Source organism: Sciurus vulgaris, assembly GCF_902686455.1.
Source record: "Sciurus vulgaris genome assembly, chromosome: 8".
Classification (NCBI taxonomy): domain Eukaryota; kingdom Metazoa; phylum Chordata; class Mammalia; order Rodentia; family Sciuridae; genus Sciurus; species Sciurus vulgaris.
Genome location: NC_136468.1, coordinates 74,682,115 through 74,709,987, shown reverse-complemented (window position 1 = coordinate 74,709,987; position 27,873 = coordinate 74,682,115). Strand labels below are relative to the sequence as shown.

At 38.2% G+C, this 27,873-nt stretch overlaps 1 protein-coding gene across 1 annotated transcript in view; it reads right to left on the bottom strand.

Annotated features, from left to right (window-relative positions):
- Positions 1-27,873, bottom strand: part of SCIN (scinderin) — a 73,334-nt gene that overhangs the window by 907 nt on the left and 44,554 nt on the right. Inside the window, exons 5-15 of the mRNA XM_079150576.1 lie at positions 25,662-25,754; positions 23,208-23,340; positions 22,716-22,804; positions 21,735-21,950; positions 19,074-19,195; positions 14,501-14,591; positions 10,621-10,791; positions 6,311-6,488; positions 5,774-5,895; positions 1,846-1,923; positions 325-385 (exon numbers count right to left, since the gene is read on the bottom strand). Of these exons, the coding sequence (XP_079006702.1) occupies positions 325-385; positions 1,846-1,923; positions 5,774-5,895; positions 6,311-6,488; positions 10,621-10,791; positions 14,501-14,591; positions 19,074-19,195; positions 21,735-21,950; positions 22,716-22,804; positions 23,208-23,340; positions 25,662-25,754 (1,354 nt within the window). The remainder of the gene's footprint in view (positions 1-324; positions 386-1,845; positions 1,924-5,773; positions 5,896-6,310; positions 6,489-10,620; positions 10,792-14,500; positions 14,592-19,073; positions 19,196-21,734; positions 21,951-22,715; positions 22,805-23,207; positions 23,341-25,661; positions 25,755-27,873) is intronic.

Sequence of the window (27,873 nt, the reverse complement as noted above, 5' to 3'; positions counted from 1 at the left end):
GGATTAAATCCAATGGATTATATTTTCATTACCCCCAAGTAATCAAATATGAACCATTTCTTATTGATTTTTCATCTGCCATTAAAAGCACATTATAAAGTCTCATTATTGTCTTTCTAAAGTAGGCAACAAAACATTTTTCTTGTGCTCATGGTGCAATTTTTCAGTTTTAAAAAATTCCATTGCTCCTTAGGTTTGAGGATGATGGCTAAGCTCCTTCTCTGCTTCAATATGGATTTGGGGAAGATGTAATAAAGAGCAGCCAGGTGCTTGGTAATAACCTTGCCAGGTTACTCCCATAATTGTCCTTGGAATTTAGCTTACCAGACTTCAGCGACTCTGTCTTCTCGACTTCATTGGCATCTTTGCCAACCCAAATAAATATCTGAAAAATGAAACAATAACAATATGAACTGCTTTTGGAGCACTGCCTGGGTGCCAGGCACTATGCCAAGTGCTGTACACACACTGCTCGTTTCATCGGCGTGCCAGCCCCAGAAGTGGTGGGGGCCACGAAATTCCACCAGTTCCCAATGTTTACTCTCACCAGGAGCACCTGAATTTATACCCTGATAATGTGACTAGACTTCACACTCCCATTTCATGTTTACATGGCACTTTTCTAGTTTATAAAGTGATCTTTCACAGAAACAACAGGTGGGTTGGGGTTTTTGCATTCACCCCCTGAAGGATGGAAGACAGGAAATCATCATCCCCATTTCCTAGGTGTAGGTCCAGGCTGCAGAGGACCCCACGGAGAAAATTATTTGAGGAATTCCCCAGACTCTGTTTAGAACTCTCTGACTTAAGTCTAGTGTTTTCTCCTATAGTATTATGCCCTATTAAACTTTTGTAAAGTGCTATATTGTTTAGTATCAAGGATTAAAAACTTCTTAATTATAACATTCCTCTCTCTCTCTATATATATATATATGTATATATGTATGTGATCTGCATCATATATGTAAAGTCTATAATACATACAATCTGATATATATTCTTTTCTTTGCCAAATGTGTGGGTTCAGTATTTTAATGCTGAAAAATCCTCTTGAATTACCTTGTACTTAAATCACTTTAAAATCACTTGCAAGCAGAGCAATTTTGGTCAAATTAAATTTTGATTGTGTTCTAATTCATACACAAGCATTGGAATACTTGTTGCAGAGGAAAGAACATATCACAACAGCATGGGAATTTAAATAAAAAGTATGATTTTTTAAAAAAAATGAAATGTAGTCTGAAGAGAATTTAGGACTAGACCCCCGATTCAAGTATGGTCATTGTAGATCAAGAGATTAAGGAATATTTTAACTGAATGGCTTAGCTTTTAGAAATAGACCTAAAAGTAACAATTTCTTTCTCTCTTCTTCTATGGAAATTGATTCCTAACATACTTATCTTTACCTTCCATTATAGTTAGTTTACATAAAGATTTTTAAAAACAGTTGGATGTGGCATGTCAAATTACCATTAATTTTCTCTTAAATTAAGATATATAATACAGTATCATATTTTACTGTTTGGATTCAAAACTATTCTGTGCTGCTTCCTCCCCAGAGGAGGGCTTCCCTATAACCTCTTGTCAAATTTCAAAAGAAATTCCAAGTATTTGGCCTCACCCATTGTGTTGCACTTACTAGTATACTTATTAGTAAAATGAACACAGGAGTAAGAAGCATGTACCTTTAACAATAAATGAAAAATAGAAGTCAACTTGCCCTATGAATGTTGATTTTTGCCAAACTGTGTTGTTTCTTTTCAATATCACCACTTCTCAAAGCAGGTTCTATCAGTTCACAACCTTAAGTACATTCTCTTGTTATGAACAAAATATTACTGTTACCTGTTCCCAAGCATCTAGCAACATGACATCATCTTCCGCTAAATCATCCTGTGTGAACTCTCCTGGAACTTCTTCAATCTGAAATGTATGAAAAGCTTTAAGACCAAACAGTACGATTATTATTACCCAACATATTATGTTTGAGGGCAGTGAAAAACTTCAGTAGTTATTTTTTTCTTCTTTTTGGGTAACAAAGGATTAAAGAATTGTTCATCAGATGCCACAAACTGTTGGCACAGTTTGGCTAGTATGGTACTCAGTGCATTTGGATGCTTCTAAGAACAAGAACACAGACATCAATCTGACCGCAGTTCTCTGTATGAGCTGCTCTTCACAACAAGACACTTCACATATTTCGTTGCTTGCCTATTTTCTAAAAACATTGGATTTTATGGTCTGGGTATTAAATTGCCTTTTGTTTTGTAGATCAAGGCTTTTAAAAGTCAATAGATCTGGACATTTTGCCATATCAACCATTTTCAATAAGACATGCATATTTTAATTATTTTTATTTTGAGTGGGATAAATTGTATTCCCTGTAGTTAACATTAAATGGTAATGGGGCAGGATTAGTTTAATCCACCCAACACCAATAGGCATATATTAATCTAAAGTTCAATATCTTTAGAGCATTTTGAACAAACTGTGTACCCTGATTCTTAGGGAGGTGTGGTAGAATGGATTATGGTTCCTAATTCTTCACTCCCTCACTCTGCCATTTGACTTTGCAGTGCAGTCAAACAAATGAAGATAACTATGTCCTTGGCCATGTCCTTTTTAGCAAACATGACTCAGCAGGGGTTGTCTTGTTTTCCTGGGCTCTGTCACCAGAAAAACTGGCATAAAATCAAAATGCAGCCCATGGAGAACCTCCAGGCAGCACAGACTAGATAAATCCAGTCCTAGCAACCTCCAGGCATCTCAACATAATTCATGTTTGTTATGCTCTGATAAGATTTCGAGATCCTTATTCAAAAACAAGCAAAAAAAAAAAAAAAAAAAAAACCCTACAAACAATGATCACTTATAGAGAACAAAAGTTTGTTTATATTATCTTTCTACAGAATATTTAGCAAGAGCATAAGATTTTAAAACAAAAACCCTAGCCTGAACAATGGTGCATGCCTGCAATCCTGGGGACTCAGGATTGAGGTAGGAAGATCACAAGTTCAAGGTCAGCATGGGCAACTTACTGAGACCCTGTCTTGAAATAATAAAAAAAAAAAAAAAAAGGGGGGGGGGGGCTGGGACTATAACTCAGTGGTAGAAACTCAGTGGTAGACTTAGTTCAGTCTTCAGAATTGAAAAAAAAAAGAAAAAAAAAAAAAAGAGAGATCATCTTACATATACCACTTGCTGTGTACCAGGCACTATTCTACTTCTTTAAATGAAATAATTAATATTCACAACAACTGCATGAAACTGGTACTGTAACTTTTCCCATTTTACACAGTATAGAGGGTAAGGAACTATCTTAGGGTCACATGTCAGTAAGTAATTTCACCCAATAAGTGATATCAGATGGGCAGATTGGTTCCAAAAGCTGTGCTTTTAACCAGTAGGCTCTGACGCCTTGTGTGAATGTACTAAAGCCTACTTTCTGATAGTGATTATAAGATCAAGCTATTGTTAATAACAATCCTTTTCTTCAAACTATGAAGGGAGTAGAAGGGATTTCATATATCAAACAAGAAAATGAACAGATAGAAGGGTGAGATATATTTCTCAAGAGGCTAACATATGCATGTGATCAAAAAAAAACCCCAAAATTAATAGATCTGTTAATTTGTATGGTTTAGATATGAAGTGTCCTCCAAAATCTCAGGTGGGAGAAAATGCAAAAATTTTCAGAAGTGAAAATGATTAGATTATGAAAAGTATGACCTAATCAGTGGATTAATCTACTGACATGGATTAAGTGGGCAGTAACTGCAGGCCTGGTGTGGCTGGAGGAAGCAGCTTACTAGGGGCATGCCTCTGGGGTTTACATTTTGTTCTTGGTGAGCAGAGCTCGCTCTCTCTGATTCCTGATTGCCACGTCCTGAGCTTCTTTCCTCTTCCATGCCCTTGCCCACAGACGTTCTGCCTCACCTTGGGCAGAGCTATGGTGTCAGCTGACCATGGACTGAAACCTCTGAAACTGTGTGCCAAAATAAACTTTTCTTCCTCTAATTGCTCTTGTCAGGTCTTTTGGTCACAGTAAAGAAAAAGCTGACTAAAATAAGATTTTTTTAAAAAATTTGACTGAGAACAAAACCTATCTAGATTTTTGTAAATCTATCTTATTTTTGTAAAATATATCTTCCTTGGAAACAAACATCTAATTTGTACCAATATTAGCAAGTAATTCTAATAAGAAATATAGAAACATATGCCCAAAAGAAGCTGTTTGGATGCAATATCTAGTTAATAGTCAAAATAACAAAATAGCATATTTTTCTGATCACAGGCTTATAAATATAGCAAGTACAGGAATTTCATACAAGGTAGGTAATAAACTCTGGTGCTCAACAACTAAGTATCACAATCCTCTATTAAATCTTTGATTTTTAGGTCAAGTCAAATAATAAGCTCCCAGCATGGTTTGCACATGTACAGTTTCATCAAAGCATTTTGTTTCTAGCAACAAGGGCACCTGGGAAAGTTCCCAGGAAACTCTGTGTGTGTGTGTGTGTGTGTGTGTGTGTGTGTGTGTGTGTGTTGTGTTGAAAATGAAGCTGATATTTACCAGGATATGTTGAACAAATTTGTAGATCAAATTTTATATGGAAAAAAGAATTCATCCTTTAAGTCTACACCAAAGTCCAGGGTGTCAGATAACAGAATTTCCCTGGTTAAACTGAAGGGCTATGGACCAGGATAATATTTCAGAGTTCAATATAAAATCTGTCTTGACATGTCATGACATGTTCTCATTCCCCCAAAACTCACTGGTTGAAACCACAACCCCTGGTGGGATGGTAGTAGGAGGTGGGGCCTTTGGGAGGTGGTTCAGCTCAGCTGAGGTCACGGGGGTAGAACCCCACGATGACAGTAGTGCCATGACAGGAGAATGAGACTAAAACACACCCTCTTGGCCATGTGAGGATACAGTGAGAAGGCCAGGCAGTGACCCTGACCAGACAACAGGTCTGCAGGTAGACCTTAGACTTCCTAACCTTAGACTCCTAACTGCCAGCACTGTGAGAAATAAATGCTTAAAGCACCCTGTCTACGGTATTTTTGTTATAGCAGTCTGAACTAAGACTGTTATACAAATCCTTCTAACTTTATTTTTAATTTTTTTTAATTGTAGATCAACACAATACCTTTATCTTTATTTATTTGTTCTCATGTGGTGCTGAGGATTGAACCCAGTGCCTCCCACGTGCTAGGCAAGTGCTATACCACTGAGCCACAACCCCAGACCCCTAATTTTACTTTGAATTGCCTAGAATTCAAAACTTGTAAGTGACTATACAATAAAACATTCCTGCATATGTAGCTTTATGTGACTTTGTCTGAGGATCTTAGTATTTCCTTAATATTTTTTGTTCATCCAGCATTGAGTTTTTATTCTCCTGGGAAACTGAAGTTCAAAGTTTACCTTAGATGAGAAATGACTGCTACCCATGGAAAGTATTTAATTAGGAATTTAGCAAATTGTACCATATAAAATTCATACAGCAATTACTGAAGCTGACAGAGATGCGAAGTGGCTGATACCTTTAAAAGCACCCTGTCTTATATACTACTTTACAGTATTCTTAATGCTTTCACATCTACTGCATCATTGACCCTTTAACTACCCTGCAGATAGCAAAGATTAATGCATCGAAGCCAAACCTAAGAAACAACAGCTTTCACAAGGCTGCAGAGCATCAGAGCCAACACAGAACACATCTCTCGAGACAGTTAGTTCTACACCACTGCTTCTTAAGACACTTACAATGAATCTTCCAGTTTTGTTGGAGCAGCCATAAAGCCGAGGCGGATGGTCTTCAGCCTGTGTTTCCAGCAGGGGTGAAGTCTGGTAGTCTTTTTTCCCTCCAAGGGAATTCCAGAATTCCTCTGTCAAAAACACACCGAGTTACCCAACACATATTCAGAAGCATATGGTTGGTGCTGTTTCACATTAACAATAACAATATCTCATCTAAATTTTATCTTTAAGACATTACTTAAGTTGGGCACAGTGGCACATGCCTGTAATCCCAGTGGCACAGGCGACTGAGGCAGGAGGATTATGAGTTTGAAGTCAGCCTCAGCAACTTAGCAAGGCCCTAAGCAACTTTGCAAGATTCTGTCTCTAAATTTAAAAAAATATTTTTTTAAATATAAATTTTTATATATACATAAGACATTATACTAATGGACAGATTCTAAACCCTCTCTAATCATCAAAAAAAAAATTACTAGGAAAAAAGAGATTAGCAAGCATGCTAAATAGAAATTCTGGCTACTGTCTTTCTCCCTCAGCACACACCTGGTTCCTCGCCTTCTTGAATCCTTGCGGTTTTGCACTTGAGGACATTTGCTACATACTCTGCTCCTTTCTCCTCCTCCTGGCTAGCACCTTTTCCAATCCAGATATAGCCATTGTTGTTTCGAAGTTTCAGGACAAAAACATCATTGGAGTTCAATGAATTTGCATCAACATCAACCTAGAGCATGAATAAAAATATCAGCATGATTCGAATTCATTGTTGGGGGCAACAAACACTTCTTCAGGTTGTGACTGTAACAAATCATTCGCAGACTTCTGTCCTACTCCAGGAGGTTAAGTCAGGGCAGCAGTGCCACAACCCTATGGCATCTATATCACTTTAATGCTCATCTGTCTTTAGATAGTAGAACAGGTTCTAAGAATGACATCAGTCACACTTGCACAATAAGAATTAAGAGCTTGGCAAAGGCCGAATGTTCTCTGATATGTAGATGCTAACTCAACAATAAGTGGGGAGTAGGGAAGAATAGAAGTACTTCGGATTAGACAAAGGGGAATGAGGGGAAGGGAGGGGGACTATGAATAGGAAAGATAGCAGAATGAATTGGACATAGCTTCCCTATGTGCATACATGAATATACAACCAATGGAATTCTACATCATGTACAACCAGAAGAATGGGAAGTTATACTCCATCTAAGTATACTATGTCAAAATACATTCTACTGTCATGCATAACTAATAAGAACAAATGAAGAATTAAGGATTTGTAAGAGTAACAACGATAACATTCAAATAGATCATAAGAACAAAGATAAGCTATAAGTGATAACTGGAAAGAGAGTGTAGTATTCAAATGAGAAACACAAAACAAAGAGATTCAATCTTTCCTCACCTAATGAGAAGTTTATCACATTATCAAGGAAAAATCTAAAATCCATGTAACAGGGACAGGAGACTAATGTAGGGGGGAAAATACTATGGATTCACTAAAAGGTTCTTCAGACACAGAAAAATTATAGCTCGAATTATAAAAGACATTGGCATGCCCCTTCCTTCCAACCAAGAAGCTATGCACATTACCTTGGATCAGGCAGGTGAGCAGAGTTCAGTTCACCTGGCCACAGAGCAGCAGGAGGGGCCTGGCTGGGCACAGACTCTGGCCTGAGAGTGCAGCTCCAAGTGCAATCCATGGGCAGGGGACAGTGCACTTACAGGGTCTTGGGCTTGATAATGAGCATGAAAGACCTAGGGCTTGTCCCCTATGACCTGGTGGTTTTGCAGCTCTGTGTCTACATCTGTGAGAAGCTGTCTGACTATATTATGTTGCTTTGTCACTGTGAATGACTTTCTGCATCTTGTGGAGCTGAGTGTAATGAGGAGGAAGCAGTAAGCAAGACTGAGGTGGAGCATCCAAGAGTGCAAAGATCTCCAGGCCAAGTGCAGACAATGTTTCAAGAAGGCAGGAGTAACCTGTGTCAAAGGACACTACTTGCCCACCTCTGAACTGCCAGGACAAAGTCACAATTGCATGGAAAGATGGATTTCACCAGTTTTGTCAGGACCCTGTCCCTAGAGAGAACATTAGGGGTACAAGGAATGGCTGCTGGAGTTTCAAAGTCATGCTTCAGGGGTTACCAGGAAAGTGATGATAGTCTTCTCCTGGCAGGAAAGAGGACCTCTGGACCAAGCTAAAAGGAACCCATCAGATGTGGTGATGGAGAATTATAGGAACAGGGCTGGCTTTCAGAACTGATTTCTAAGCCATGTGTCTCCTTATTAGTACAGAGGAAAGAGCCAGGATAGTGGAGATAAAGTGACAAAAGGCCCATGGCCAGACTGGTGTGAAATCAGGGAGGAAGATCTAGACCTTATGTTCAGAAAGCAACAGCCTGTCAGAAGATGAAGACAGAAAAAACTCATAAAATGATGTTATGGAGAGGCTGGAAATCTGAAGGCTGATTTGAGAGTCTGCAAGGAAATAAGGTGATGAACTCCAAGCAACTTATGGTAAAGACCTGCCAGCAGGGAGAGAGACTAGGAGAATAGCACTGGAACATTCTGGTTGACTCTTCCAACTGGAATCAACTGAGAATGCTGGTAGTGCCTAAATTGTTAATAATATAGATGGAAGAAAAAAATTGTCATAATCAAATACATGTTGAGGTCAATACAAGTCCAGCATTTCAACTATATGGGTGAATGAGATCACTGTGAAGAGGGCCAAGACTGAGCCTTGGAACACTCAAGTCTCCAAGGTCAAGTTGATGGAAACCCAGCAAAATCACCCCTAGGAGGGAAGCTGGTAGGTATGGAAAAAATCATGCCATGTGTAATGACACATAGACACTGATGGGGAAGAAAGTGATTAATAAAACTGTAAAGATTCACTGTGACAAATGCCAGTGGGAGGCTAAGAAAAAATGAGATCAAGAAGTGACCTTTGTGGCCAGAAGCAGGTCACTGTCAAGATAGATAAAAACCACTTGGGTGGAGAGGTGGGTAGTGGTGGGAGTGGCTGTAGAGAGAATAGGCTTAACACAGCAGAGACAGTGAGTACATGAAAACAACTTTCCCAAGGATTTGTGTTCTCAGGAAAGAGCAAAGATGAGGTAGCTGGAGAAGACTGTGGTCAGGATCCAGAAACAGTTTCTAAAGAAATTGTTTTTTTAAGGCGTCTGTGAATTTCAAAGTAAGTGATCCAGGATACAAGAATAAATTAGTAATAGAGAAGAGGAAGGAAATCATAGACTACATTCAGGATGATCTGGAAGTGGGATAAAGACATGGAGAGAAATCCAAGGAAAGTCCCTAGGAAAGCAAAAGAGGAGGGGATCCTGGACAGAAGTTGACAGTGTGTTTGTTGTGGGGGTGGGAGAAACTTGGTTTTAGACAAGGGCCATATTTTTTATTCTATGTAATAAGAACTTCTTTATTCATTAGCATGACATTTTATAAAATATACTATCACCAATTTATGGATAACATTGATATTAATTTATAAAACTTATTTATATGTAAATACTTATACGTAAATTACTCATACAAAATTTAAATCTAGTTCATAAAACAGAAGGGAAAAAGAAGACATGTACAGAAGCAGACAGGCTGGCGACACTGGCAGGGAGTAGATAAGGTAGATTCATTTATGATGTTATTTATGGTCTCTGTGAACTCTGAACCAAAGTTATCAGCAGAGAGCAGGGCATGCCAGAGATTTAGGGAAAGAGGAGGAGGAGGAGGTGAAGGATGAAGAGGGTTCATGGATTTGGCTACAGAATGGGATTGCTAGAATGTGCATCTCAGGGTAAAGAATCAAAGAACAGGAGATGGTTGTCAGAGATCAGATGGCTGAAACAGATTTCTGAGGGGCCACAGTTATTGTCAGTGGCAGGATTTAGTACAGGACCATGCAAGTGTGAAAGGAAAAGGAGTCAAAGAAAAGATTGTTGGAAGAGAGAAACCAGAGTGAAGGATAGAAAATAAGAGGAAAGGGCTGGCGGCCCCGCAGATGACAGCACAAGAGGGCAGGGAGGGAGAGGCTGATAGAAAGAAAAGAAGGCAAAGAGGCAAGGGTGAGTAAGGACAGGACCCTGTCCAGCCCCATCCCTGGTAAGTGGGCACTGGGAGGAAACAAGTTCCATTTGAAAGGGGGGTCCGGGAATCAATGTCCTCAGAGGACCACCATAGAGCAAGAAGGTGAAGGTAGGGGAGGCTCAGAGAGAGATGTGGCAGGTGGAGCGACATAAGACTGACCAGGTTTTAAGGGCTCAGCTGAATGGCAGAGGGAAGGGTTGGGAGACAGCTCCACAGCACCGGGTCTGCAGGTACGGGTACGCAGGGCAGTCTAGGGGTGTTTGGGAGACTTGGATTTCGTGACCGAGGTAAGTGAGCTGTGAGCCGTGGCAGCATTGGTCCAATGTGGCCACGTCTGCTTCCCATACTTGTTGCACTTGTACAAACGAGGGCCTTCCCTCCCCCAGTGTGGTCACTCACCCAACCATCCCCACAACCTGCCTCAGACTTTCAAGATGGGGCTCAGGCTGCCTCCTGCCTTTGACGGCTTGATTTGTTATAATATTCTCAAAATTCATTTGTTTGGCTTTAGTGCAGTTGAAAAATGTCAGAAGCCTGGTGTCTGGAGCTTAACTTTTTATTCAACCCTCCTGCTTATAAAAGTTTTTTTTTTTTTTTTTTTTTTTTTTTTTTTTTTTATTGTGAACAGTGAATTCATTATAGAAATGAAGGAAGTTTACTTGCCAGTTGTAGAAAGGGTAATACTTGCAGATGGCTCAGGTGCATTGAGAAATACATAATCACGGTATATTTTGCTGAATGTGTGACATTACCTCCACAATTCTGGTGATAGATGCCAGGTTTCTCCGGACTTGAAAGAGGCGTGTAGGGGGGGCAGGTGCCTGCCCTTCTTTCTTTGATGTTCCATTCTTGTAAATAATGAGTGGTTTGTCTTTGAACAAACTCAGCAGGTGAGCAGGCTCTTTGCCTTGGGAGACGCGGACCTAGGAAAGGGGGCGTGAAAGAAATATAATACAAAGTACAATGAAAGAAGGGTGCATTTCTAAATGTGTTCTTATTTTTCTATTGTGAGAACAACAACAACAACAACCAAAAAAACCCACAAAAGTCAGGAGCAGGAGGAACGATGGTTGATTAGGTACAGGCTCCTGACAGCCCAGTAGGGCTTCCAGGTTCACCTAGCAATGCTCTGTCTCCTCAGACGCCATGTGCCTGAAACACCTTCTGCTTTCAGAAAGCATGAAGATGGAGTTTGTTTGTCTATAACTCCAAAAGAGAGAAGGCAAAAACAACAGAGTGCCAATATCTGTGACCTTAAATGAAAATTACTCTTCTTCCAAGAGCACCAGCATTTTACAGACACTTATGGATGTACTAGACTCACCTGGGTTTTGCATCTGATTCAGAAGGTTGAGATGTATGTTCAAATGCTTCAAAAAATAGGAATGACAGAAAGTCATACTCACTATTTCTACAACCCCACAGGTGTGAGATGAAACCCTAAAAACCGGCAAAAAATAAACTGAGCATATACTATTTACTTACTTATAGAAATGCCAAAAATAGATATGCTCAATATAAACCACTGTTTTTTTTATATATATAAGGACTTTTCAAGGATAAGAAAATTGAAGAAAACAAATGGTAAATCATTTGCTTGATTTCACCTATCCCAATGGATTTAATTTCTCATTTAAACCACCAATGCTTTTTTTTTTTTTTTTTTTTTTTTTTTATTAACATAAAGAGCTTGAATACTGGCTTAGTTCGCTACTTGTTCATTTGTTCTTCCTGTGTTAAAAGGGAACCATCTTGCCTCCCCTGGTCTTTTCCTAGAGGCCAGGTGAATGGGAATCCCTAAGGAACACTGAAAATAATGGACTTCACGAACACATTTCAACTGGTAGACATTCAAATAAGCGAGCAGCTCATTATAAAAGTATTTCTTCAGTCACAGTCGCAGAGCTTGGGACGGGAAGGAGGGCATACTTAAAACTGCTTAGCATTTCATATAACCATGAGAAAACATCAATTTCAAACAGATGTTGAAATTCCTTTACTGTGAAAGAAGAATAAGAGAAAGATAGGCAGATTAAATTTATTTTAAATATTATTAATATGCTCTACAAAGGAATGTTTATTTAGCAACCCAGGACTTCAGTTTTTCAAACATTATGAAACTACTGCCATCTAGTGATAAAACTAAAAATTACCATTTTGTTGTCAATTTAGGATTCATTTAAACTCAGGGAAATTCATTAATTAGGTATGTCATGGAATTAGTATGAAATATGGAACATGTGAGGCATTATGCATATCTGCAAATATGATTTTGAATAATTTGGCAAGGAGTGCTTTAAAGATCAACTAAATGGCATAGATCAGTTCTTAGCCAGAAGTAATTTATTCAAAAATGAAAATAATACTTCATAGGGAAGCAAGATCTGAATGCAAATGAAGAATTCAATCACCTTGTTAATAACAATTAGCAAGTTAATTTTTTTAGAAAAACACTTAACATGCACCTTTAAATGGAGATCTAACTTGCTTTCTAAATCAGCTAACAAGTACCATGTGGGAAAGAAAGCAGCTAAAACACCAAGGGCAGCCTTCTCTTAGGTTTTATGCTCCAAAGTATCTGACATACCTGACTATTGCATTTAAAGAAACAATCACGCATTATAAAGATCTGAAAACAAAACTTAACTCTTGTATACACAGAAATCTTAGCTCGCTGGACATGAAGCATAAGGAAGTTCAACAAACACAGCCCAGCAAAGGGAATGCTTTGTGAAGCTGTATCAGAAATGTTGTTGGCACCCACTGTCAGTTTGAAGCCCAGTTTGGAAGATACTTTTCCCTGAAGATGGGAGCAGACACCTCCCCAAAAACTGGCCAGAGAAAACACTCGGGCTGGCAGAAAGCACTCAAGCTGCAGTGAGCAGCTCCAGCTATAAAGAGACAGGGAGAGAACAGGGACTAAAAGAGAGGGAAGGGGAGAGAGAAAGACCGATCTCAAGCTAGCTGTGGGGACAAGGGACAAACAAGTGCTACTGCCAGGTTTGACAAGAGCATAGCAGACATGTTGGAGCACTCTGGAGGGAAACAGGGCCTCCTGAAGTGGGATTTCAGTTTCAGAATAAGGAATTAAATAGGCAAATACCAAAGAATTTCCCATGGTTACTAAGGGTCCTAAAACAAATAGCAGATCCTTTACCACAAGCATAAGAGGATCAATGGAGCTTGAGAAAAGAGGAAAGAAGGTTGAACCAAGTTGGAAACAGCCTCTTAGAAATGGCGAGGAAATCAAGAATGAGACAGTGACAAACTTTTATAATAATAAAAGCCAAACTTTACCTCTTCCCACCCGCTTCTTTCCATCTCAGTCTCTCTCTCTCTCTCTACACACACTAACATATTTGGACTTCTGTGGCACGGTCATTTTGAATTTGGGTTCAGTCATTCTCAACAAATTATTTTTTTCTGTTCAAAATAAAGAATCCACTTCTCCCTGACACCAACCTTCCCTTTTCTTATTTCTTCCTCCATCACTCACTTTCTCTCTCTCTCCCCCCTTCCCATCCCTTTTTTTTCTCTCCCCTCCCATTTCTGTCCACCTCTTCCCCTTCTCTTGCACTTTCCCTTCACTTTTAAGTGTTGGACTTTGGTTCAGTCAAAATTCTAGTATCTAATAGAGAAAAATAAGGATCACTGCTCTCTTTCAAGTTTGATTTCAGTTTGCCTTTGTAAAACATAAGTTATGCATGTTTGTGATTTGAGAGTGTGTTAAATATTGCTCCTCTTTTTAGCCTATTCACTAGAACTATTCACCCAGGATTGTTCTATACTGCTCTATTCATTTCCTATTGCTTCTGTAATCAATTGCCATTAACACATTTATTATCTTACCGTTCTGGAGGTCAGAAGTCTGAAAAAAGTTATAAGCTAATTTAGTCTTGGGCTAAAATCTGGGAGAATCTAGTCTAGCTATCACAGAGCTATGCTACTTTCTGGAGGCCAGAAGGGTGAATCCATTTTTTTGCTTTTTCCAGCTTCTAGAGGTTGCCCACGGGGGCCCCTTCCATGGTCAAAACTAGCAACTGCCATTGAGTCTTCCTCATGCTGCACCATCCCTGTAAATCTGCCAGTCTCCCCATTTTACTCTTAAGAACCCTGGTGACTACTCTGCCCACTTCACCCTCATTGGCCCCAGATAACCTCCCTATTTTTAGGTCAACTGATGAGCATCTGTAATGTCATCTCCAATCTCAAGTCTCCTTTGTCTTGTAACACGACGTATCCGCAGGTTCTCAGGGTTGGGATGTGCATGTGCCAGGGACATCATTCTATCTAAACTGTTAAACGACAGCAGGAAGTGAAAACCCAGGCACAACAGTTTCAATGTCAAGTCACTGCCACTAACATATGTTATGATCGAATGTTCTTTTGGACTCTTAAATCAGTTAATAGTTTTGCATTGTCTTTGTTCTGCTTTTGTTTGCTCCCTCTGTTTCAGAATATGAGAGAACTCCTATGGTAGGAGGGGAGAGACATTTAAATTCAAATGTAAAAGAAAGTTAATATTAAGAAAATGTCAAATTCCCATCCTAATATGGGAGGGGAACTGTACCTCAAAATTGAGCTAGCCAAACCTGAACCTGTGTGGACTTTGAGAATAAAAGCCATCCCAACCTGCACAGCCTGTCCTCCGAGGGACCGATCCAACTGGACTGTCAGGAAGGCAGATGTTGTCAGCTCATCTCTCGTGGCATTTGCTCCTTGCCTAGAGGAATGAAAGCAAAATACATTAAATGATCATTAAATTATACTTGTATTTAAGTTTTACAACCTTCTTATGTAGGCATTTCAAGAAGATACTTAAGTTATTATGAAAGAGCAAGAAACCAATGAATTAATGACTTGAGCTGTGAAAATTATTATGAGTTTGAAAGTATTAACACCAAGCCCTGAATTGTCCTGTGTGTTTTCTAGAACTATATATGTAGACAGTTTTTATTCTCGCTTTAAAGGCACCTGTAAAATATAGCCTTTCAGTGTTAACAATGTCAATTTTCCATGAGCCCACCATGCTAGAAACACCTCTGTGAGCCACCAGGAGCATGTAACAGCTGTGAGGTGACAGCCCACCGCCTGGATGTGATCATGTGCTATTTCTTATTCACATCTGTAGCTCCCCAAGTCTTCACTTCCTGCTTTCGTTAAAATAACTGCTTTACATTTTATTTTTTATTCTAGAGGGCAAAAATTCAACCAACTAATAGACAATATCACCTCATTTTTGTCTTCAGTTTACTCATTTTTTTTTCCCCTTTGAGGATTTCAACCAGATAACCTGAAAAATACCACCAAAATTTTTGAGACCTTAACAAGTACTCCACTACTTATCTAGAATTCCTCTTCCTGTTCCTGCCCAAACTCCATGTTCCCATACACACAGATTCATACCAACTTTTTTTTTATGGACTTATGACCCAGAAGGTCAAGTATTTCATTATAATCACAATATATAATCACTTTACTCTTGGTTTCTAATTTTGCTTTCTATGTTCAGGAAAAAGAAAGAAAGAAAGAAAATCTACAAATTTGTGCATTTAAAAGTTGATTTAATTCCTGTCTTTTACCCTTTAATTCTGCTTCCTGGACTTAGTGTATTATATCCCTGTATCGAAATTACCACATAAGCTCAAAAGTTGTTTAATTGAAAATCAGTCTTTAAGAGAACTACTTATTTTCTTTTTCTTTTGTGTGTGTGTGGGGGGGAGGGGGTGGTACCAGGGATTGAACTCACAGGCACTCGACCACTGAGCCACATCCACAATCTTATTTTGTATTTTATTTAGACACAGGGACTCAGTGAGTTGCTTAACGCCTCTCTTTTGCTAAGCCTGGCTTTGAACTCATGATCCCCTTGCCTCAGCCTCTCAAGCCACTGGGTGCTTTATAGTTGTTCATACTAATGGGATTTGTTGTTACATATTTATACATGCACACAATGTAACAATATAATTTGACCAGTATCACTCTCCAGCACTTTCACCCTCTCTCCTGTCCTCCCGCCCCTTGGTCCCTTTCCTCTACTGATCTCCCTTGATTTCCATGAGATCCGCCCACATCTATCTTTTCCTTTTCCTCTCTGGCTTCCACATAAAAAGGAAAACACACAACCTCTAACCCTCTGAGTTTGATTTATTTCACTTAACATAATGTTATATACATGGGGATGCATATCACTGTAGTATGATGACTTTATTTAAGATAAACATGGAGGAGTGGTATACTGGGTCATATGGTGGCTCCTTGCCTAGTCTTTTGAGGAACCTCCATGCTGATTTCCATAGTGGTTGTACTAATTTACAATCCCACCAACAGTGTAAAATGTCCATTTTTCTCCATATCATCTCCAGCATTTATTATCATTTGTACTCTTGATGATTGCTGAGGCCAACTTCTTAACAGTTTGCATATTTGTCTCATTCTTTCCATCCCTAAATTCAGTCTTCATTATTATTCAGCTGTACAAGTCTGATAAATTCCCAGTGGCCTTCTTGCCTCTAGTCTTCCCCTATCAATCCTTTCCTTAGATGTCAACCAGAATAATTTCTATAAAGGGAAAACCAATCATGTCATTTCCCTGTGCAAACTCTTTGAGTGACTCCCAATTCCCTGAAAACACACTTTATCCTCCATAGCATGATTTACAAAGTCATTCACAAATTGGCTCCTTCTAATTTCTCTAGTTTTAGCCTTCGCTCTCTAGATGTCTTCACTAGTAGATTAGATCATACTTTTCCCTGCATTTCTTGGAACAACTTCCCTCTTGTCTATCTGGCTGTACTTCTGCTCACACTTAGCTGTCACTTTTAGAAGCTCTTCAGCAATCATCTTGGAGTGAGTTGAGATGTCTGACTGTAATTCCCCAAAGATCATTCAGCTTTGTCTTTTCTTAAAATCCTTTACATTACATTAAAAATGTCTGTCAAGCATCTGCTTCTCATTAAGTGTTAGCTCCTTAGCACACAGGTCATTTTTTGCTCTTTTCCATCACTGTATCTCCTGCAACTAGCCCAATCCCTTGCACATGAAGTGCACAATAAGCACTTTCAAATGATACAATAACTACTACATTTAAAACCTGTGATCCCATTTAGTCTGTTTTAGTTATGTCCACATAGGTATTTATATGGATTGTAAATTGTTATTTCCTGAAATTATTCTCTTGAATTGCTTGTTTGGTCTTCTTTTTTTTATCTAAGTGCCACAGTGAAATATATATTTTTTATACTTAAAAGAAAATTAACGGCTTGGAAGCTGAGGCAGGAGGATTGAAAGTTCAAGGCCAGCCTCAGCTACTTAGCAAGGCCCTAAGCAACTTAGCAAAACCCTGTCTCAAAATAAAAAATAAAAGGGGCTGGGGGAATAAATAGCTCAGTGATAAAGCAACCCAGGGTTTTGTACCCTTCCCCCACAAAAACAGAGAAATAGAGCGAGAAAGAGAATTACGAGAAAAATCATGAAACAAAATGAAAGAAAAGTTAGTTAACCAGGAACGATCGATTTATCCCTATAAATATTGTGCTTTGCACAAACACTTCTGAATTAAATTTTAGAAGAGGAAATTGCAAAGTAAGGACATAACTCCATGGGGACAGCTATACTCAGAGATATGGGAGAGACCTAAGAATCAAGGCTTGAAACATTGTTTTGCCAGTTACAACAGTTGTGCTTATGGGTGAAGTTACTAAACAAACCTATCTGATTCCACTAGCCATTTTTTTTTTTTTTTTTTTTTTTTTTTGGTAAAAGAGACAATATATGGAAATAACTAGTACCTTGCTAAACAAACATGCTACTCAAACAATGGTTGCTTGTAAGATGACTTATTTAGCTCTTAACCATATACATTCATCTTGGGCAGGATATGGAGTGACAGGGGAGTTAGTGGTTCTCATTAATAATTGTGTACATTAGAATCTCAGGAGTCCCACCACCTGAGATTCTGATTTATTTCATGTGGGGTGAAGGCATTGAGATTTGTGAAAATTGTCCAGATTATTCCAGCATTCTGCCTTGTGTTTAGAACCACTGCGGAAGGCAGTTCCTATCATATACAAATCACTTGTAGATTTTGAGGCCCCACCTTTGACTTTCTAGAGTATTTTCACAGAATCTGCTCTAGTGAGTCAAAGATGACACCTCAAAGTCCACATTTCTAAGCTCTAGCAATGCTTCTGGTTGCCAGACTACCCGTCAGTATCATCCCATCTCCTGAACTTGATTGAACTTGAGGCGCCAAGCAGCATGAATGGTCAGACCATGGGGACAGATATGACTGTGTCATCTGGTGTGAGGCTCGTTATCAGTAGAGACCTGACAAGCCTTAGAGACTGCCACTACCCTGTAAAGTCAAGGTAGGGTCCTCGTACTTTCCACCCACACTTCCCAGCTTTATGATCTTTTTGGAGAATTAGTTTTCTTCCAGTCTTCTCAGCAGTATTCTATTTTTACCTGATTTTACTTAATAAAAAGGGAAGGAACTTCATATTTTATAGGATTGTTTTCAGAATCCCTACGCTTTAAAATCACCTGGCATAGGGTAGGCATGTAAGTTACTTGGTTGGACATTCGTCCCTTCCTCTTTGAGCAGGGCCTCTGACTAAGTAAGTAAACCCAAGCTTCAATTCACTCAAATCAGTATGCAAAACCTTGAAGATGGGGACCATACTGGCGTCTTTTCTCCGTCACTCTTATGACTTTGATGGAGATAAAGAATAGGGATGCATTACTTTGAGGTCTCTGGAATGTTTGATGGAATCACAAATTATCCACTCCCCACCCCCAGTTGGCCATCCACAAGTCTGTCTCTCTGCAGTTTTGTAGCTCCAATCAGGATGGATCTCTGTCAATTTGAACAATAAGAAGACATGGTACACAACACTAGCCACTGTAGTACTAGCCTGCATATAAAATGAAATATTGAACCACATAACCCATAATAGAACACTACTATTTAGGATAACAAAACTTTTTTTCCTAGACTAGAGAAGATGACTTTGATCCAACCCCTACTGCTTGTGGACAGCAGATACCAGTAAGAAGCACGTTCAAAAAACTACAATATGCATGCTACACAAATCTCTCTGGGGTAACTACAGGAATACTCTACACTGTACTGCATGAAATTTAATAGTTCAGAGCAAAATCTGGCTCCTGTGGAACTTGAGCTCTTATGAAAGAGTAAACTTACCACGTGTAGATAATCTGTCCTCTGTGATAAGTGTAGAGGATAATGTAGCAGTCACCACCATAGAATTGACCATAGGACTTTGGGTCAATTTGGACCCTACCATTGTTTTCTACACGCCAAATCTGAAAGAAATGGAATAGACATACACTATTCAGATTTTCTTGATCTAATAATGCTTTTCATAGGCTTTAACTTACTTTTAGTTTAGGCCTATTATTAAATAACTTTTAAATTATTTTCATAACTAGTTTACAAATCAAGCAAAGGGGAAAAGGATGATCAAATCGACAATTTGTTGACTTTTTAAGCACTTCTATTTCTTTTGTTTCCTCCACAGTATTTAACTCAGTTCTGAGCCTGTTGATTAATAAATAACTATGATTTCATCAATTAGTGAAAATAGCATGACACTCTAGTAAAGTACCAAATAATACTCAACTCAGAAATTTATCCCTTAACTTTATAGTGAATATTTTTCATCAGCTGTGAAATATTTTTCTTCTTCCTCTCTGTGCATTAAGATATGAGACAGCTATTTTCTTAGATAAGAGTTGATAGACTGGGACCAAATGCTAATATTCTTTCAATGGACCAACAAGATTCACATTGAAACCTAACCCCCAATGTTATTAGATCATGAGGGTGAATCTTTCATGAATGTGATCAGTGCCCATAAAAAGGGACACCAGAGACTTCTAACTCCTTTTCCACCATGCAAAGACACAGTGAAAAGACAGTTGTCTGTGAAGCAAACCCCAACAAAACACCAAATCCATCAAAACCTTAACTTTCAATTTCACAGCCTCCCAAACTGTGAGAAATAAATGTTTGCTGTTTAAGCGCCCAGGCTATGCTATTTCTGCTATAGCAGCCTGAACACATAAAGACAGATGCCAGTAATATGAATTCCATTTTTAAAAGGCACCACATAGGCATAAAACTGAAAAGATCCAACAGGGGATAAAAGTAGGCAGAACCTCCTTATCTTCATCACAGATTAAAGATACCAAGTAGGAGAGATGAGAGTTGTAGAAAACACCAAGGAGTTACCAATAGGACTGCCGGGCACTGCATGTACACACACGCACGCTCACATACACATCCTCCTGCCTAGGTCTGGGGAAGGAGCCGGGTAGCACCAGGCTTTGAAATATGGAGATGAGCAAGTGGAAAGGAAAAGAGCAGTGCTTTCAAAGAGAAGCCTTCCCATGTGTCTGGTGGGAAGAGAGTGGAGGAAAAGCAGCAGTATCACCCACGAAACCCAGAAACCCAGACAGTCACTGGATTTCAGCAATCCTGAGGTGGTACAGGAGGGCATCTCAGAGATGCTGTGGTCTGAAATGGAGACTGCATCAAGGACACAGTTGGTCAAGGGCCCTGTGATCATGCCAGCTAGGCTAACTACCAGAAAGGATGTCTAAGCAGGAGAGAGTCCTAGACACAGAAGACCATGAGGGATACATGACCTCCTTTGTCATGGGTTTGTGCAGCTTAGATTCTCATTTTCTGCCTTTGATAAGAAGGAAGATTATTCCTTACATTTCTTGACTACACAGTTTTGTCCCAGTACTGTGGTTAAGCTCTAAGAATAGTGGAGAGGTAAAATGTTTAACTCCTGTTCTCAAGGAACTGCTGAGAGGTCTAGGGAAAATCTGTAAGTAAATGAACAACTCTGTGATACTTATGTGATAAATCCTGTGAACAATATCACAAGTTGAGCACTGAGAAAGGTTGAGGGGAGGCTTCTCAGAAGACCCACAGCAAATGACAGGCTGGAGCTGCCAAGGAGAGTGGGAGGTTAGCAGATGGAGAGAGGAGTGGGAATGCTGCCAGATGCAAGGGGAAGAGTCAGACTCCCAGGCACTGAAGGGTGGAGAGAGAAGGAGCAAGGGTCCAATCCCTGAAGGCCTCACAGGCCCAACTGATGAGGGGTATTTTCAGGCAGACTGAGAAAAACTATGGAAATATTTTAGAAGGGAGTGACATCATCCAGTTCATTTAGACAACTAAAGAGTGGATTAAATGTGAAGAGATTTTCAGCAATTTTTAAAATCTAAAATGGAACGATCAACAAACTCATTTTGAATACTCAATTATCTGGTTTTAGAACACTTGAATGCTCAATTTGCTTTTATAAATGCCTCCAGTCTATAGTCAAACCACCCTGAACACACCCAATCTCATCTATAAATGCCTCGTGTGTGAGGGGGTGGGGGTGAGGATAGTCACTACACTCAAAGCAACAAGCCCTCACTGCACAACCTCGGAAATGGGCTTTCTGGAAGACAAAGCTGTTCTGGATCAGGAAGCAAGAAGGCTGTGTTCTGGGCCAGGTCTCTAAGACGGTAATGAGGTGAACTTGCACAAACCACCTAACTTCTCAGGGTCTCAACACACACATATGTAAAATGGGCAGTGAAGTTCAGACAGTATCTCTTCCAGTTTTAACTACCATGATTTAGTGTGCCAGCTTGGACCATCTTTATTGCTATGTAAAATTCACATCTTAAAATATTTGTAGTTTCCTGTATTACATTACATCTATTACATATATCATATTATAGATATTATATTATAAAGCTACAGTCCCACACATACTGGCATAAATGGGCTCGATTAAAAAAAAAAAAAAAAAAAAAACAGAAACAGGTATATAAATACCTCCACTTTGCCAGAACCATCATCCACCATGTTGTGCTGGGCTGCCATCTGCGGAGAGCTATGTAATTTTGAGGCATCAAATGGAACCTGTTTTATTCGAGCCACTTTCTCTGTGACATATACTTTCCCAAAGCCATCACTCTGATCTTTATCTTTCCAGTCCTTAAAGAACTGTTTGAAGATTGGTGTTTCACCTCCTTCTGGAAGAACCTGAATCTGAAATTTAAAATAGTGACCATAGTATTAGATAAGAAAATAAGAGATTATGGAAAAACATTAGTAATACAGTAAGACCTAAAGAAATCAAACTACTGTCCTGGTTTCTGTGATTACAGATGTAAATTTAGTAGCCTTTGAAGCCAAAATATTTAAGCCTGCTCTTTCTCATAATTAAAGTAATTGGCACTGAATTTTAATGTTTGAAATAAGAATCAATCTCTCTCATATGTTATCACTGTAGTCTAATAAGTTTGACTATCTATGTTAGGTTCAGAGAGCTATAACCTGGAAGAAATTATCTCATCATGTTACATGTGTCATAACATAAAAATGAAGACAGTAGTTGAGGCTGAGAGATTCAGAAAGGAAAAGAGTAACCAGCCAGTATCTCAGCTGATTTTGATGAAGACGAATACTAGCTGGGTATTAGCCCTGTTCTGTACAACCTACTCTAAGGGACAAATGATAAGTGCTCTTAATTAAATTTACTGCACTTGATTATCCTGAATTAAAGGCTGTGAAGCAAGTGAATGTGCTTTTCCTCCTCATGTAGCCCTACAGGTCTGACCTGCACCAACTGCAGAATCCTAGCCACTACACAGATCAGTACTAGGTGTGTAAGGCATAAGAGCGCACACGCTCAAGTGGAGAAAGACACCATACACACATATTACGTTCTAGCAAATTCTTCTGCAAGTTCTGTGTAGATGTTATAACTCCCATGTTTACATTTTTTCCCAGTCAATTCATCTTCACACATACTTGGGTATTGGTGGAATAATTCATTTGCTCTAGAAATTCTTCAGCTGTCTTCATTGCAGCATTCCTCTCCTGGGGATTAGCATCTTTACCTAAAATACAAAGGAAATGAAAGAGAAAATTTCAGAGAGGAAGGATATGACACCATGAAGAAATACTTGTGTAACAAAAACAAATACAATTTAATTTAACTATAGCAATGCCAGAATGGCAAAAAATTTTAATGCTAAATTTAGTACATTAAATACATTTAATAATACAGTAATAAACTATTTGTAAAGAGATTCTTTTTATGCTGTCCAAATGCTTTAATTCCATGATCCCTGCTAAATAATGCTAGTAGGAGGAATAGAGTTACATTGTAGGTGAGATATTTACAGATCATTTCTCAAAAGGCAGACTTTCTTTAAAAAATCAAAAAGATGTTTTATTTCTCCTTTCAAGGAAATAGCTATACATCTGAGATGCAGCAACAAAGTCAATGGCATCATTTACCTTTCCATACGAAAATTTGCTTTGCAGCACCATAGTCTAAAATGAAGCATTCTTCAGAAAGCAGCATGGCCATGGAGAAGGGGTTCTCTTCAGCCACCTTAGTCACCTTCATGGATCCACTTGCATCTGAAACCTAATACAAAGACCAGGAGCTCCATTTTGGGCAGGTACAAATATTCTAAAATTACATTATGGTGATGGTTGCACAACTCTGTTAATGTAATAAAACTTAACTATCTACTTTAACAGTGTGAATTTGAGCTGAGGTTGTAGCTCAGTGGTAGAACACTAGACTAGCATGCATGAGGCCCTGGGTTCAATCCTCAGCACCACATAAAAATAAAATAAAGGTATTGTGTCCACCTACAACTAAAAATACTTTTTAAAAGTGTGAACTTTATGGTATATACATTATGTCTTAATACATTAACCATGACGAAGAGACAAAGCATTCTTTTTTTGTGTTTTTTGAAGTTCTTTGGGGGGGTAGAAAGGAATACTATTAAAGCATTAAGCTTTGATACTAGTTTAAACATTAGAAAATAATAGTGATAATAGCAACAGCTAAGGTTTATTGGGATTCTTATATGTACTAAGCATCATGTAATGAACTTTACATAATCATTTCTTTTCAATTTTAGAGCAAGTGTTTCAAGTAGATAATGATCTTACATTCACTGCATACACACACAAAAAGCTGATGCACAACATTCACTCAGACCACAGTTACTGAGTGCCTATTATGTGGCAGGTGTTGTGCAAAGAAGGCCTTGATGGACTCTAGTTCATGCATACAGACTGTTCAGCACAGGTGCTACAATTTTACTATATTCTGTCAAAATTATCAAAGTAAACAACTTCTGTCATATTTGGAAGTAGGATTTTTAAAATTTGCAGGTGGTTCTACAAAATCAAAAGTGATATCCCTGTGTGGATCAGAATGCACCAGTTTCCAAAAGTTAACTTGTTGGCCATAACTACCTGAACACTTGTTAAATATGCAGGTTCCAGGGCCCTCCCTAAGTCAGTGGTGGAGTTTTGCAGCACCAGGGTAGAGTTTGAATTATGCATTTTTAGAAAGCACCTCAGGTGGTGCTGGAGTATAGCTTAGTTGGTAGAATGCTTGCCTTGCATGCACAAGGGCCTGGGTTCAATCCCCAACACCACAAAAAAAGCACCACAGGTGATTCTACTTCAGTGTCTTTTTGAGCAACCCCAAATTATGTTTTTGTATTTCAGATGTATGCAATGTGTTATAGTTCCAGTAGAGGGAGCTATGGTTTAGAATTAACATTTGCCTTTTAAAAAATATTACTCTAATCCAAAATGTTGTTCAAAAGGGTATGGTTTTGATTGATGATGTGAAATAAATGATATTTCTGAGGCTTACAATTTTTTTAGCGATAGTAATGAAACTACAGACTATTTAGATAATAATTTCTGTATAGCTCATGCTAAAGTTATCAGTATTGAGCAGCAAATGATCATATTTTCCTTTGCCATTTAGGAAGAAAAGAATCCACTTCCTCATTATTAAAAGCAAGTTTATGTTACACAAGTTAATAACTCGTTCTTCATTTAAACTATAGCATTTCTGAGCTAGAAAGTCCCTTATGGAGCAGCAAATACATCTCCTTCCTGTTAAAGTTGAAAAAAATACTAAATTCTGCAGAAAGATAATGATCTGCTCTGAATCATTTGCTTAGAAAGTTGGAAGGGGAGGAAAACAAGCTACTTGGCTGGTGTGTCTTGTGTTTTGATTATCCTCACCAGCCATAAAATTATATAGTTGGAAGGTTCCTGAGCAATCATCTAATATAATCAATCAATCTCTCCCCCTCTCCCTCCCCCTCACCTCTCTCTCTCTCCCTACCCATTCCACCCTCTTCAGATAAGAAAATTAAGACCCAGAATGGTTGTGTCTTGCCCACAGGCATGTATCCAACCTTTTGCTAGAAAGTTGACATGGAACTAAGACTTGTCAGTATCCAGGAGAAGGCTGGTTTAACCCTGATTCCTTCCAGCTGATTGATTTGAGAGTTTCACCCTCTTGTAACAAAGAAAGCCTTTATGTGACTGAAGAGGACATTTAAAGTAAGGTGAAGATTTTATCAAGAATTCACAAGAAAAAGCTTAAAAAATATTGTATTCCATAAAGGAAACTTTTTTTTGAGTAAAACATATCACAATATATTGTTATGAACTAGTACAGTAACACATCTAAATTTATGTAAGTCACAGCAGTAAGTTCATTTATTTGCTGTTTTAATAAAAATACCAAAAAGTAATAAAAAAATAATAATTTTAACAAATATACAAGAGCAAAGAATTGGTGCAACCTACACATGTACTGGGCAATGAGGAGAGTCATTTCCTATAGCAGAGTCCCTCCTTACAGGCTCCACCCACATCTAGCTCAGTGGAAATCACAGATCTGCATCCCAGGGAACTCACCATGTAGAGCTTGGCCATCCTCCTGTTATTTATGTCTGCTATGGCGTCGTCATCATTGTCTCCATCTGGAAGCTCTGGTTTTGCCCCTAAAACCTGGAACAAGTGAACAACATGAAAGATAAAGTTCTATCCCTAAAGAATGCAGAGTTTAAAAAAATAGTGTCATTTTACATTTATAAAGACATCAATTATAAAACACTTGAAATTTAAATTATCAGGCTCACATACTTCTCATCAATTTGTACACCATAAGTTTTTTTTCCATGGGTCAAATCAGCCAATGGGGGCTGCGGTTGTACCTCAGCATTTGCTTAGCACATGTGAGGCACTGGGTTCAATCCTCAGCACCACATATACATAAATAAAATAAAGGTATTATGTCCATCCATGACTAAAAATAATTTTTAAAAAAATTCAGCCAATGGTACTAAGTAAACAAACACTGAGTTTGTTGGGTGGTGATGAGAATCTCCAAGAAAGCAAAATCTGAAATTTGAAAACACAGGTGCCCAATTTTTCAAAAAATAGCAAGAATTAATTAAAATTAGTTTTTAAATTCAGCTCTACAATAAATTTCTTTTGTGAGCTCTGCTTCTAGAAATAGTCTATAAGTTTCATTAATGCATTATTACAAAGATTTGGATTAAAATTGCTATTTGAGAATGAAATATCATTGTTACTGAAATATAGAAAAAAAAGTACATAATAATGCTTTGATGCATGATGACCATAATCATGCTTTACTTCATGTTAATCACTGGGCCAGGAATGTAGTTCAACAAGTATTTGTCATATTAATAAATAAATGTATTCATCCATTCTTTGTATATATGATTCAATCAAAAAGTTAAGGAAGTGTTTGGTAAAAAATACATTTGAGGGTTGGGGATATAGCTCAGTTGGTAGAGTGCTTGCCTTGCAAGCACAAGACCCTGGGTTTGATTCCCAGCACCACCAAAAACAAAAAAAAGAAAAAGGAAAATACATTTGAGTTATGGAACCAGACTAGGTGTCTGTCAACAGATAAATGGATGAAGAAAATGTGGTATATACATACACAATGGAGTTTTACTCAGTCATAAAGGAGAGTTGCAAGGAATTTTCAAAGGGGAGGAGGGGAATCTCATGAAAATAGAAGGGAAACCAACAGAGTAGAGGAAGGGTATTGAGAGGGAGGGCAGAGGGGAGATTCTGGGGCAATGACATGTACCAAATTATGCTATGCCAAATGAACCACAATGATTCACATGTATGAATCATATATATCACATATGTATGTATATACAGAATGCACTAATTAAAATAACAATAACAATAATGGAAGATCAGTGGAGTAGAGGAAGCAGATCTGGGGAGGGAGGAGGGCTGAGAAAAGGAGGGTCCTGGGGAATGAGAATGTTATGTGCATGAAGGCATATGGTGTAATGAATCCCACTATTATGCATAATTACAATGCACCGATAAAAAAGGAAAATATATTTGAATCTGCTTGAATTTTATACTAAAATAGCAAAAATATGTCTCCAAGCATTTTAACTAATTCATTAAGTTAACTGAAACAAATACTATAGAATGTTTAGAACAGAAATAAAACAAACTTGTTTTAAATAATGTGATTCTAAATAATACAGCTATAAGCTCAAGTTCAGAAGTGGAAAGAAGGTATTTAGATCCAATAAATATTTAATAAAAATGAATTGTTTGCATAATGCATTTCATATTCAATAACCCCTATAATATACTATATTGCATTAAAATATACACCATTGAATATCAAATAATAATAAGTGTATATAAATCTTATCCTTACAGAAGTATGGGTACAGTCTCAAGTTTGAAAATACACCAACTTATCCTCTGGGAACATGACATCTTTTTTCACTTAGTAACAAACAAAATGTTTTAATTCTCTTTCATGCTAAATGACTATAATAGAGGTTTTTTTTTCCTAAAAGTAAGATAATAACAAAAAGTAAAACACTTGCAACCAAAAGTTGTTTTTATTAACATTTATAGTTTGGTAGAATAATTTATAAGAACCATTAAAAGCCTCCTTAGGTACTCTTTGTAATTCTACTCCAACCAACACAGGAGATTGGAATAAACAGTTGGGGTTAAGGACACATCTAATACTGGGAAGTCTCCCAGGAGGCCAACTGAGGCAGGGATTCTGAGCACACCCTAACTTTTAATTCCCATGTTTCCCAGGTAT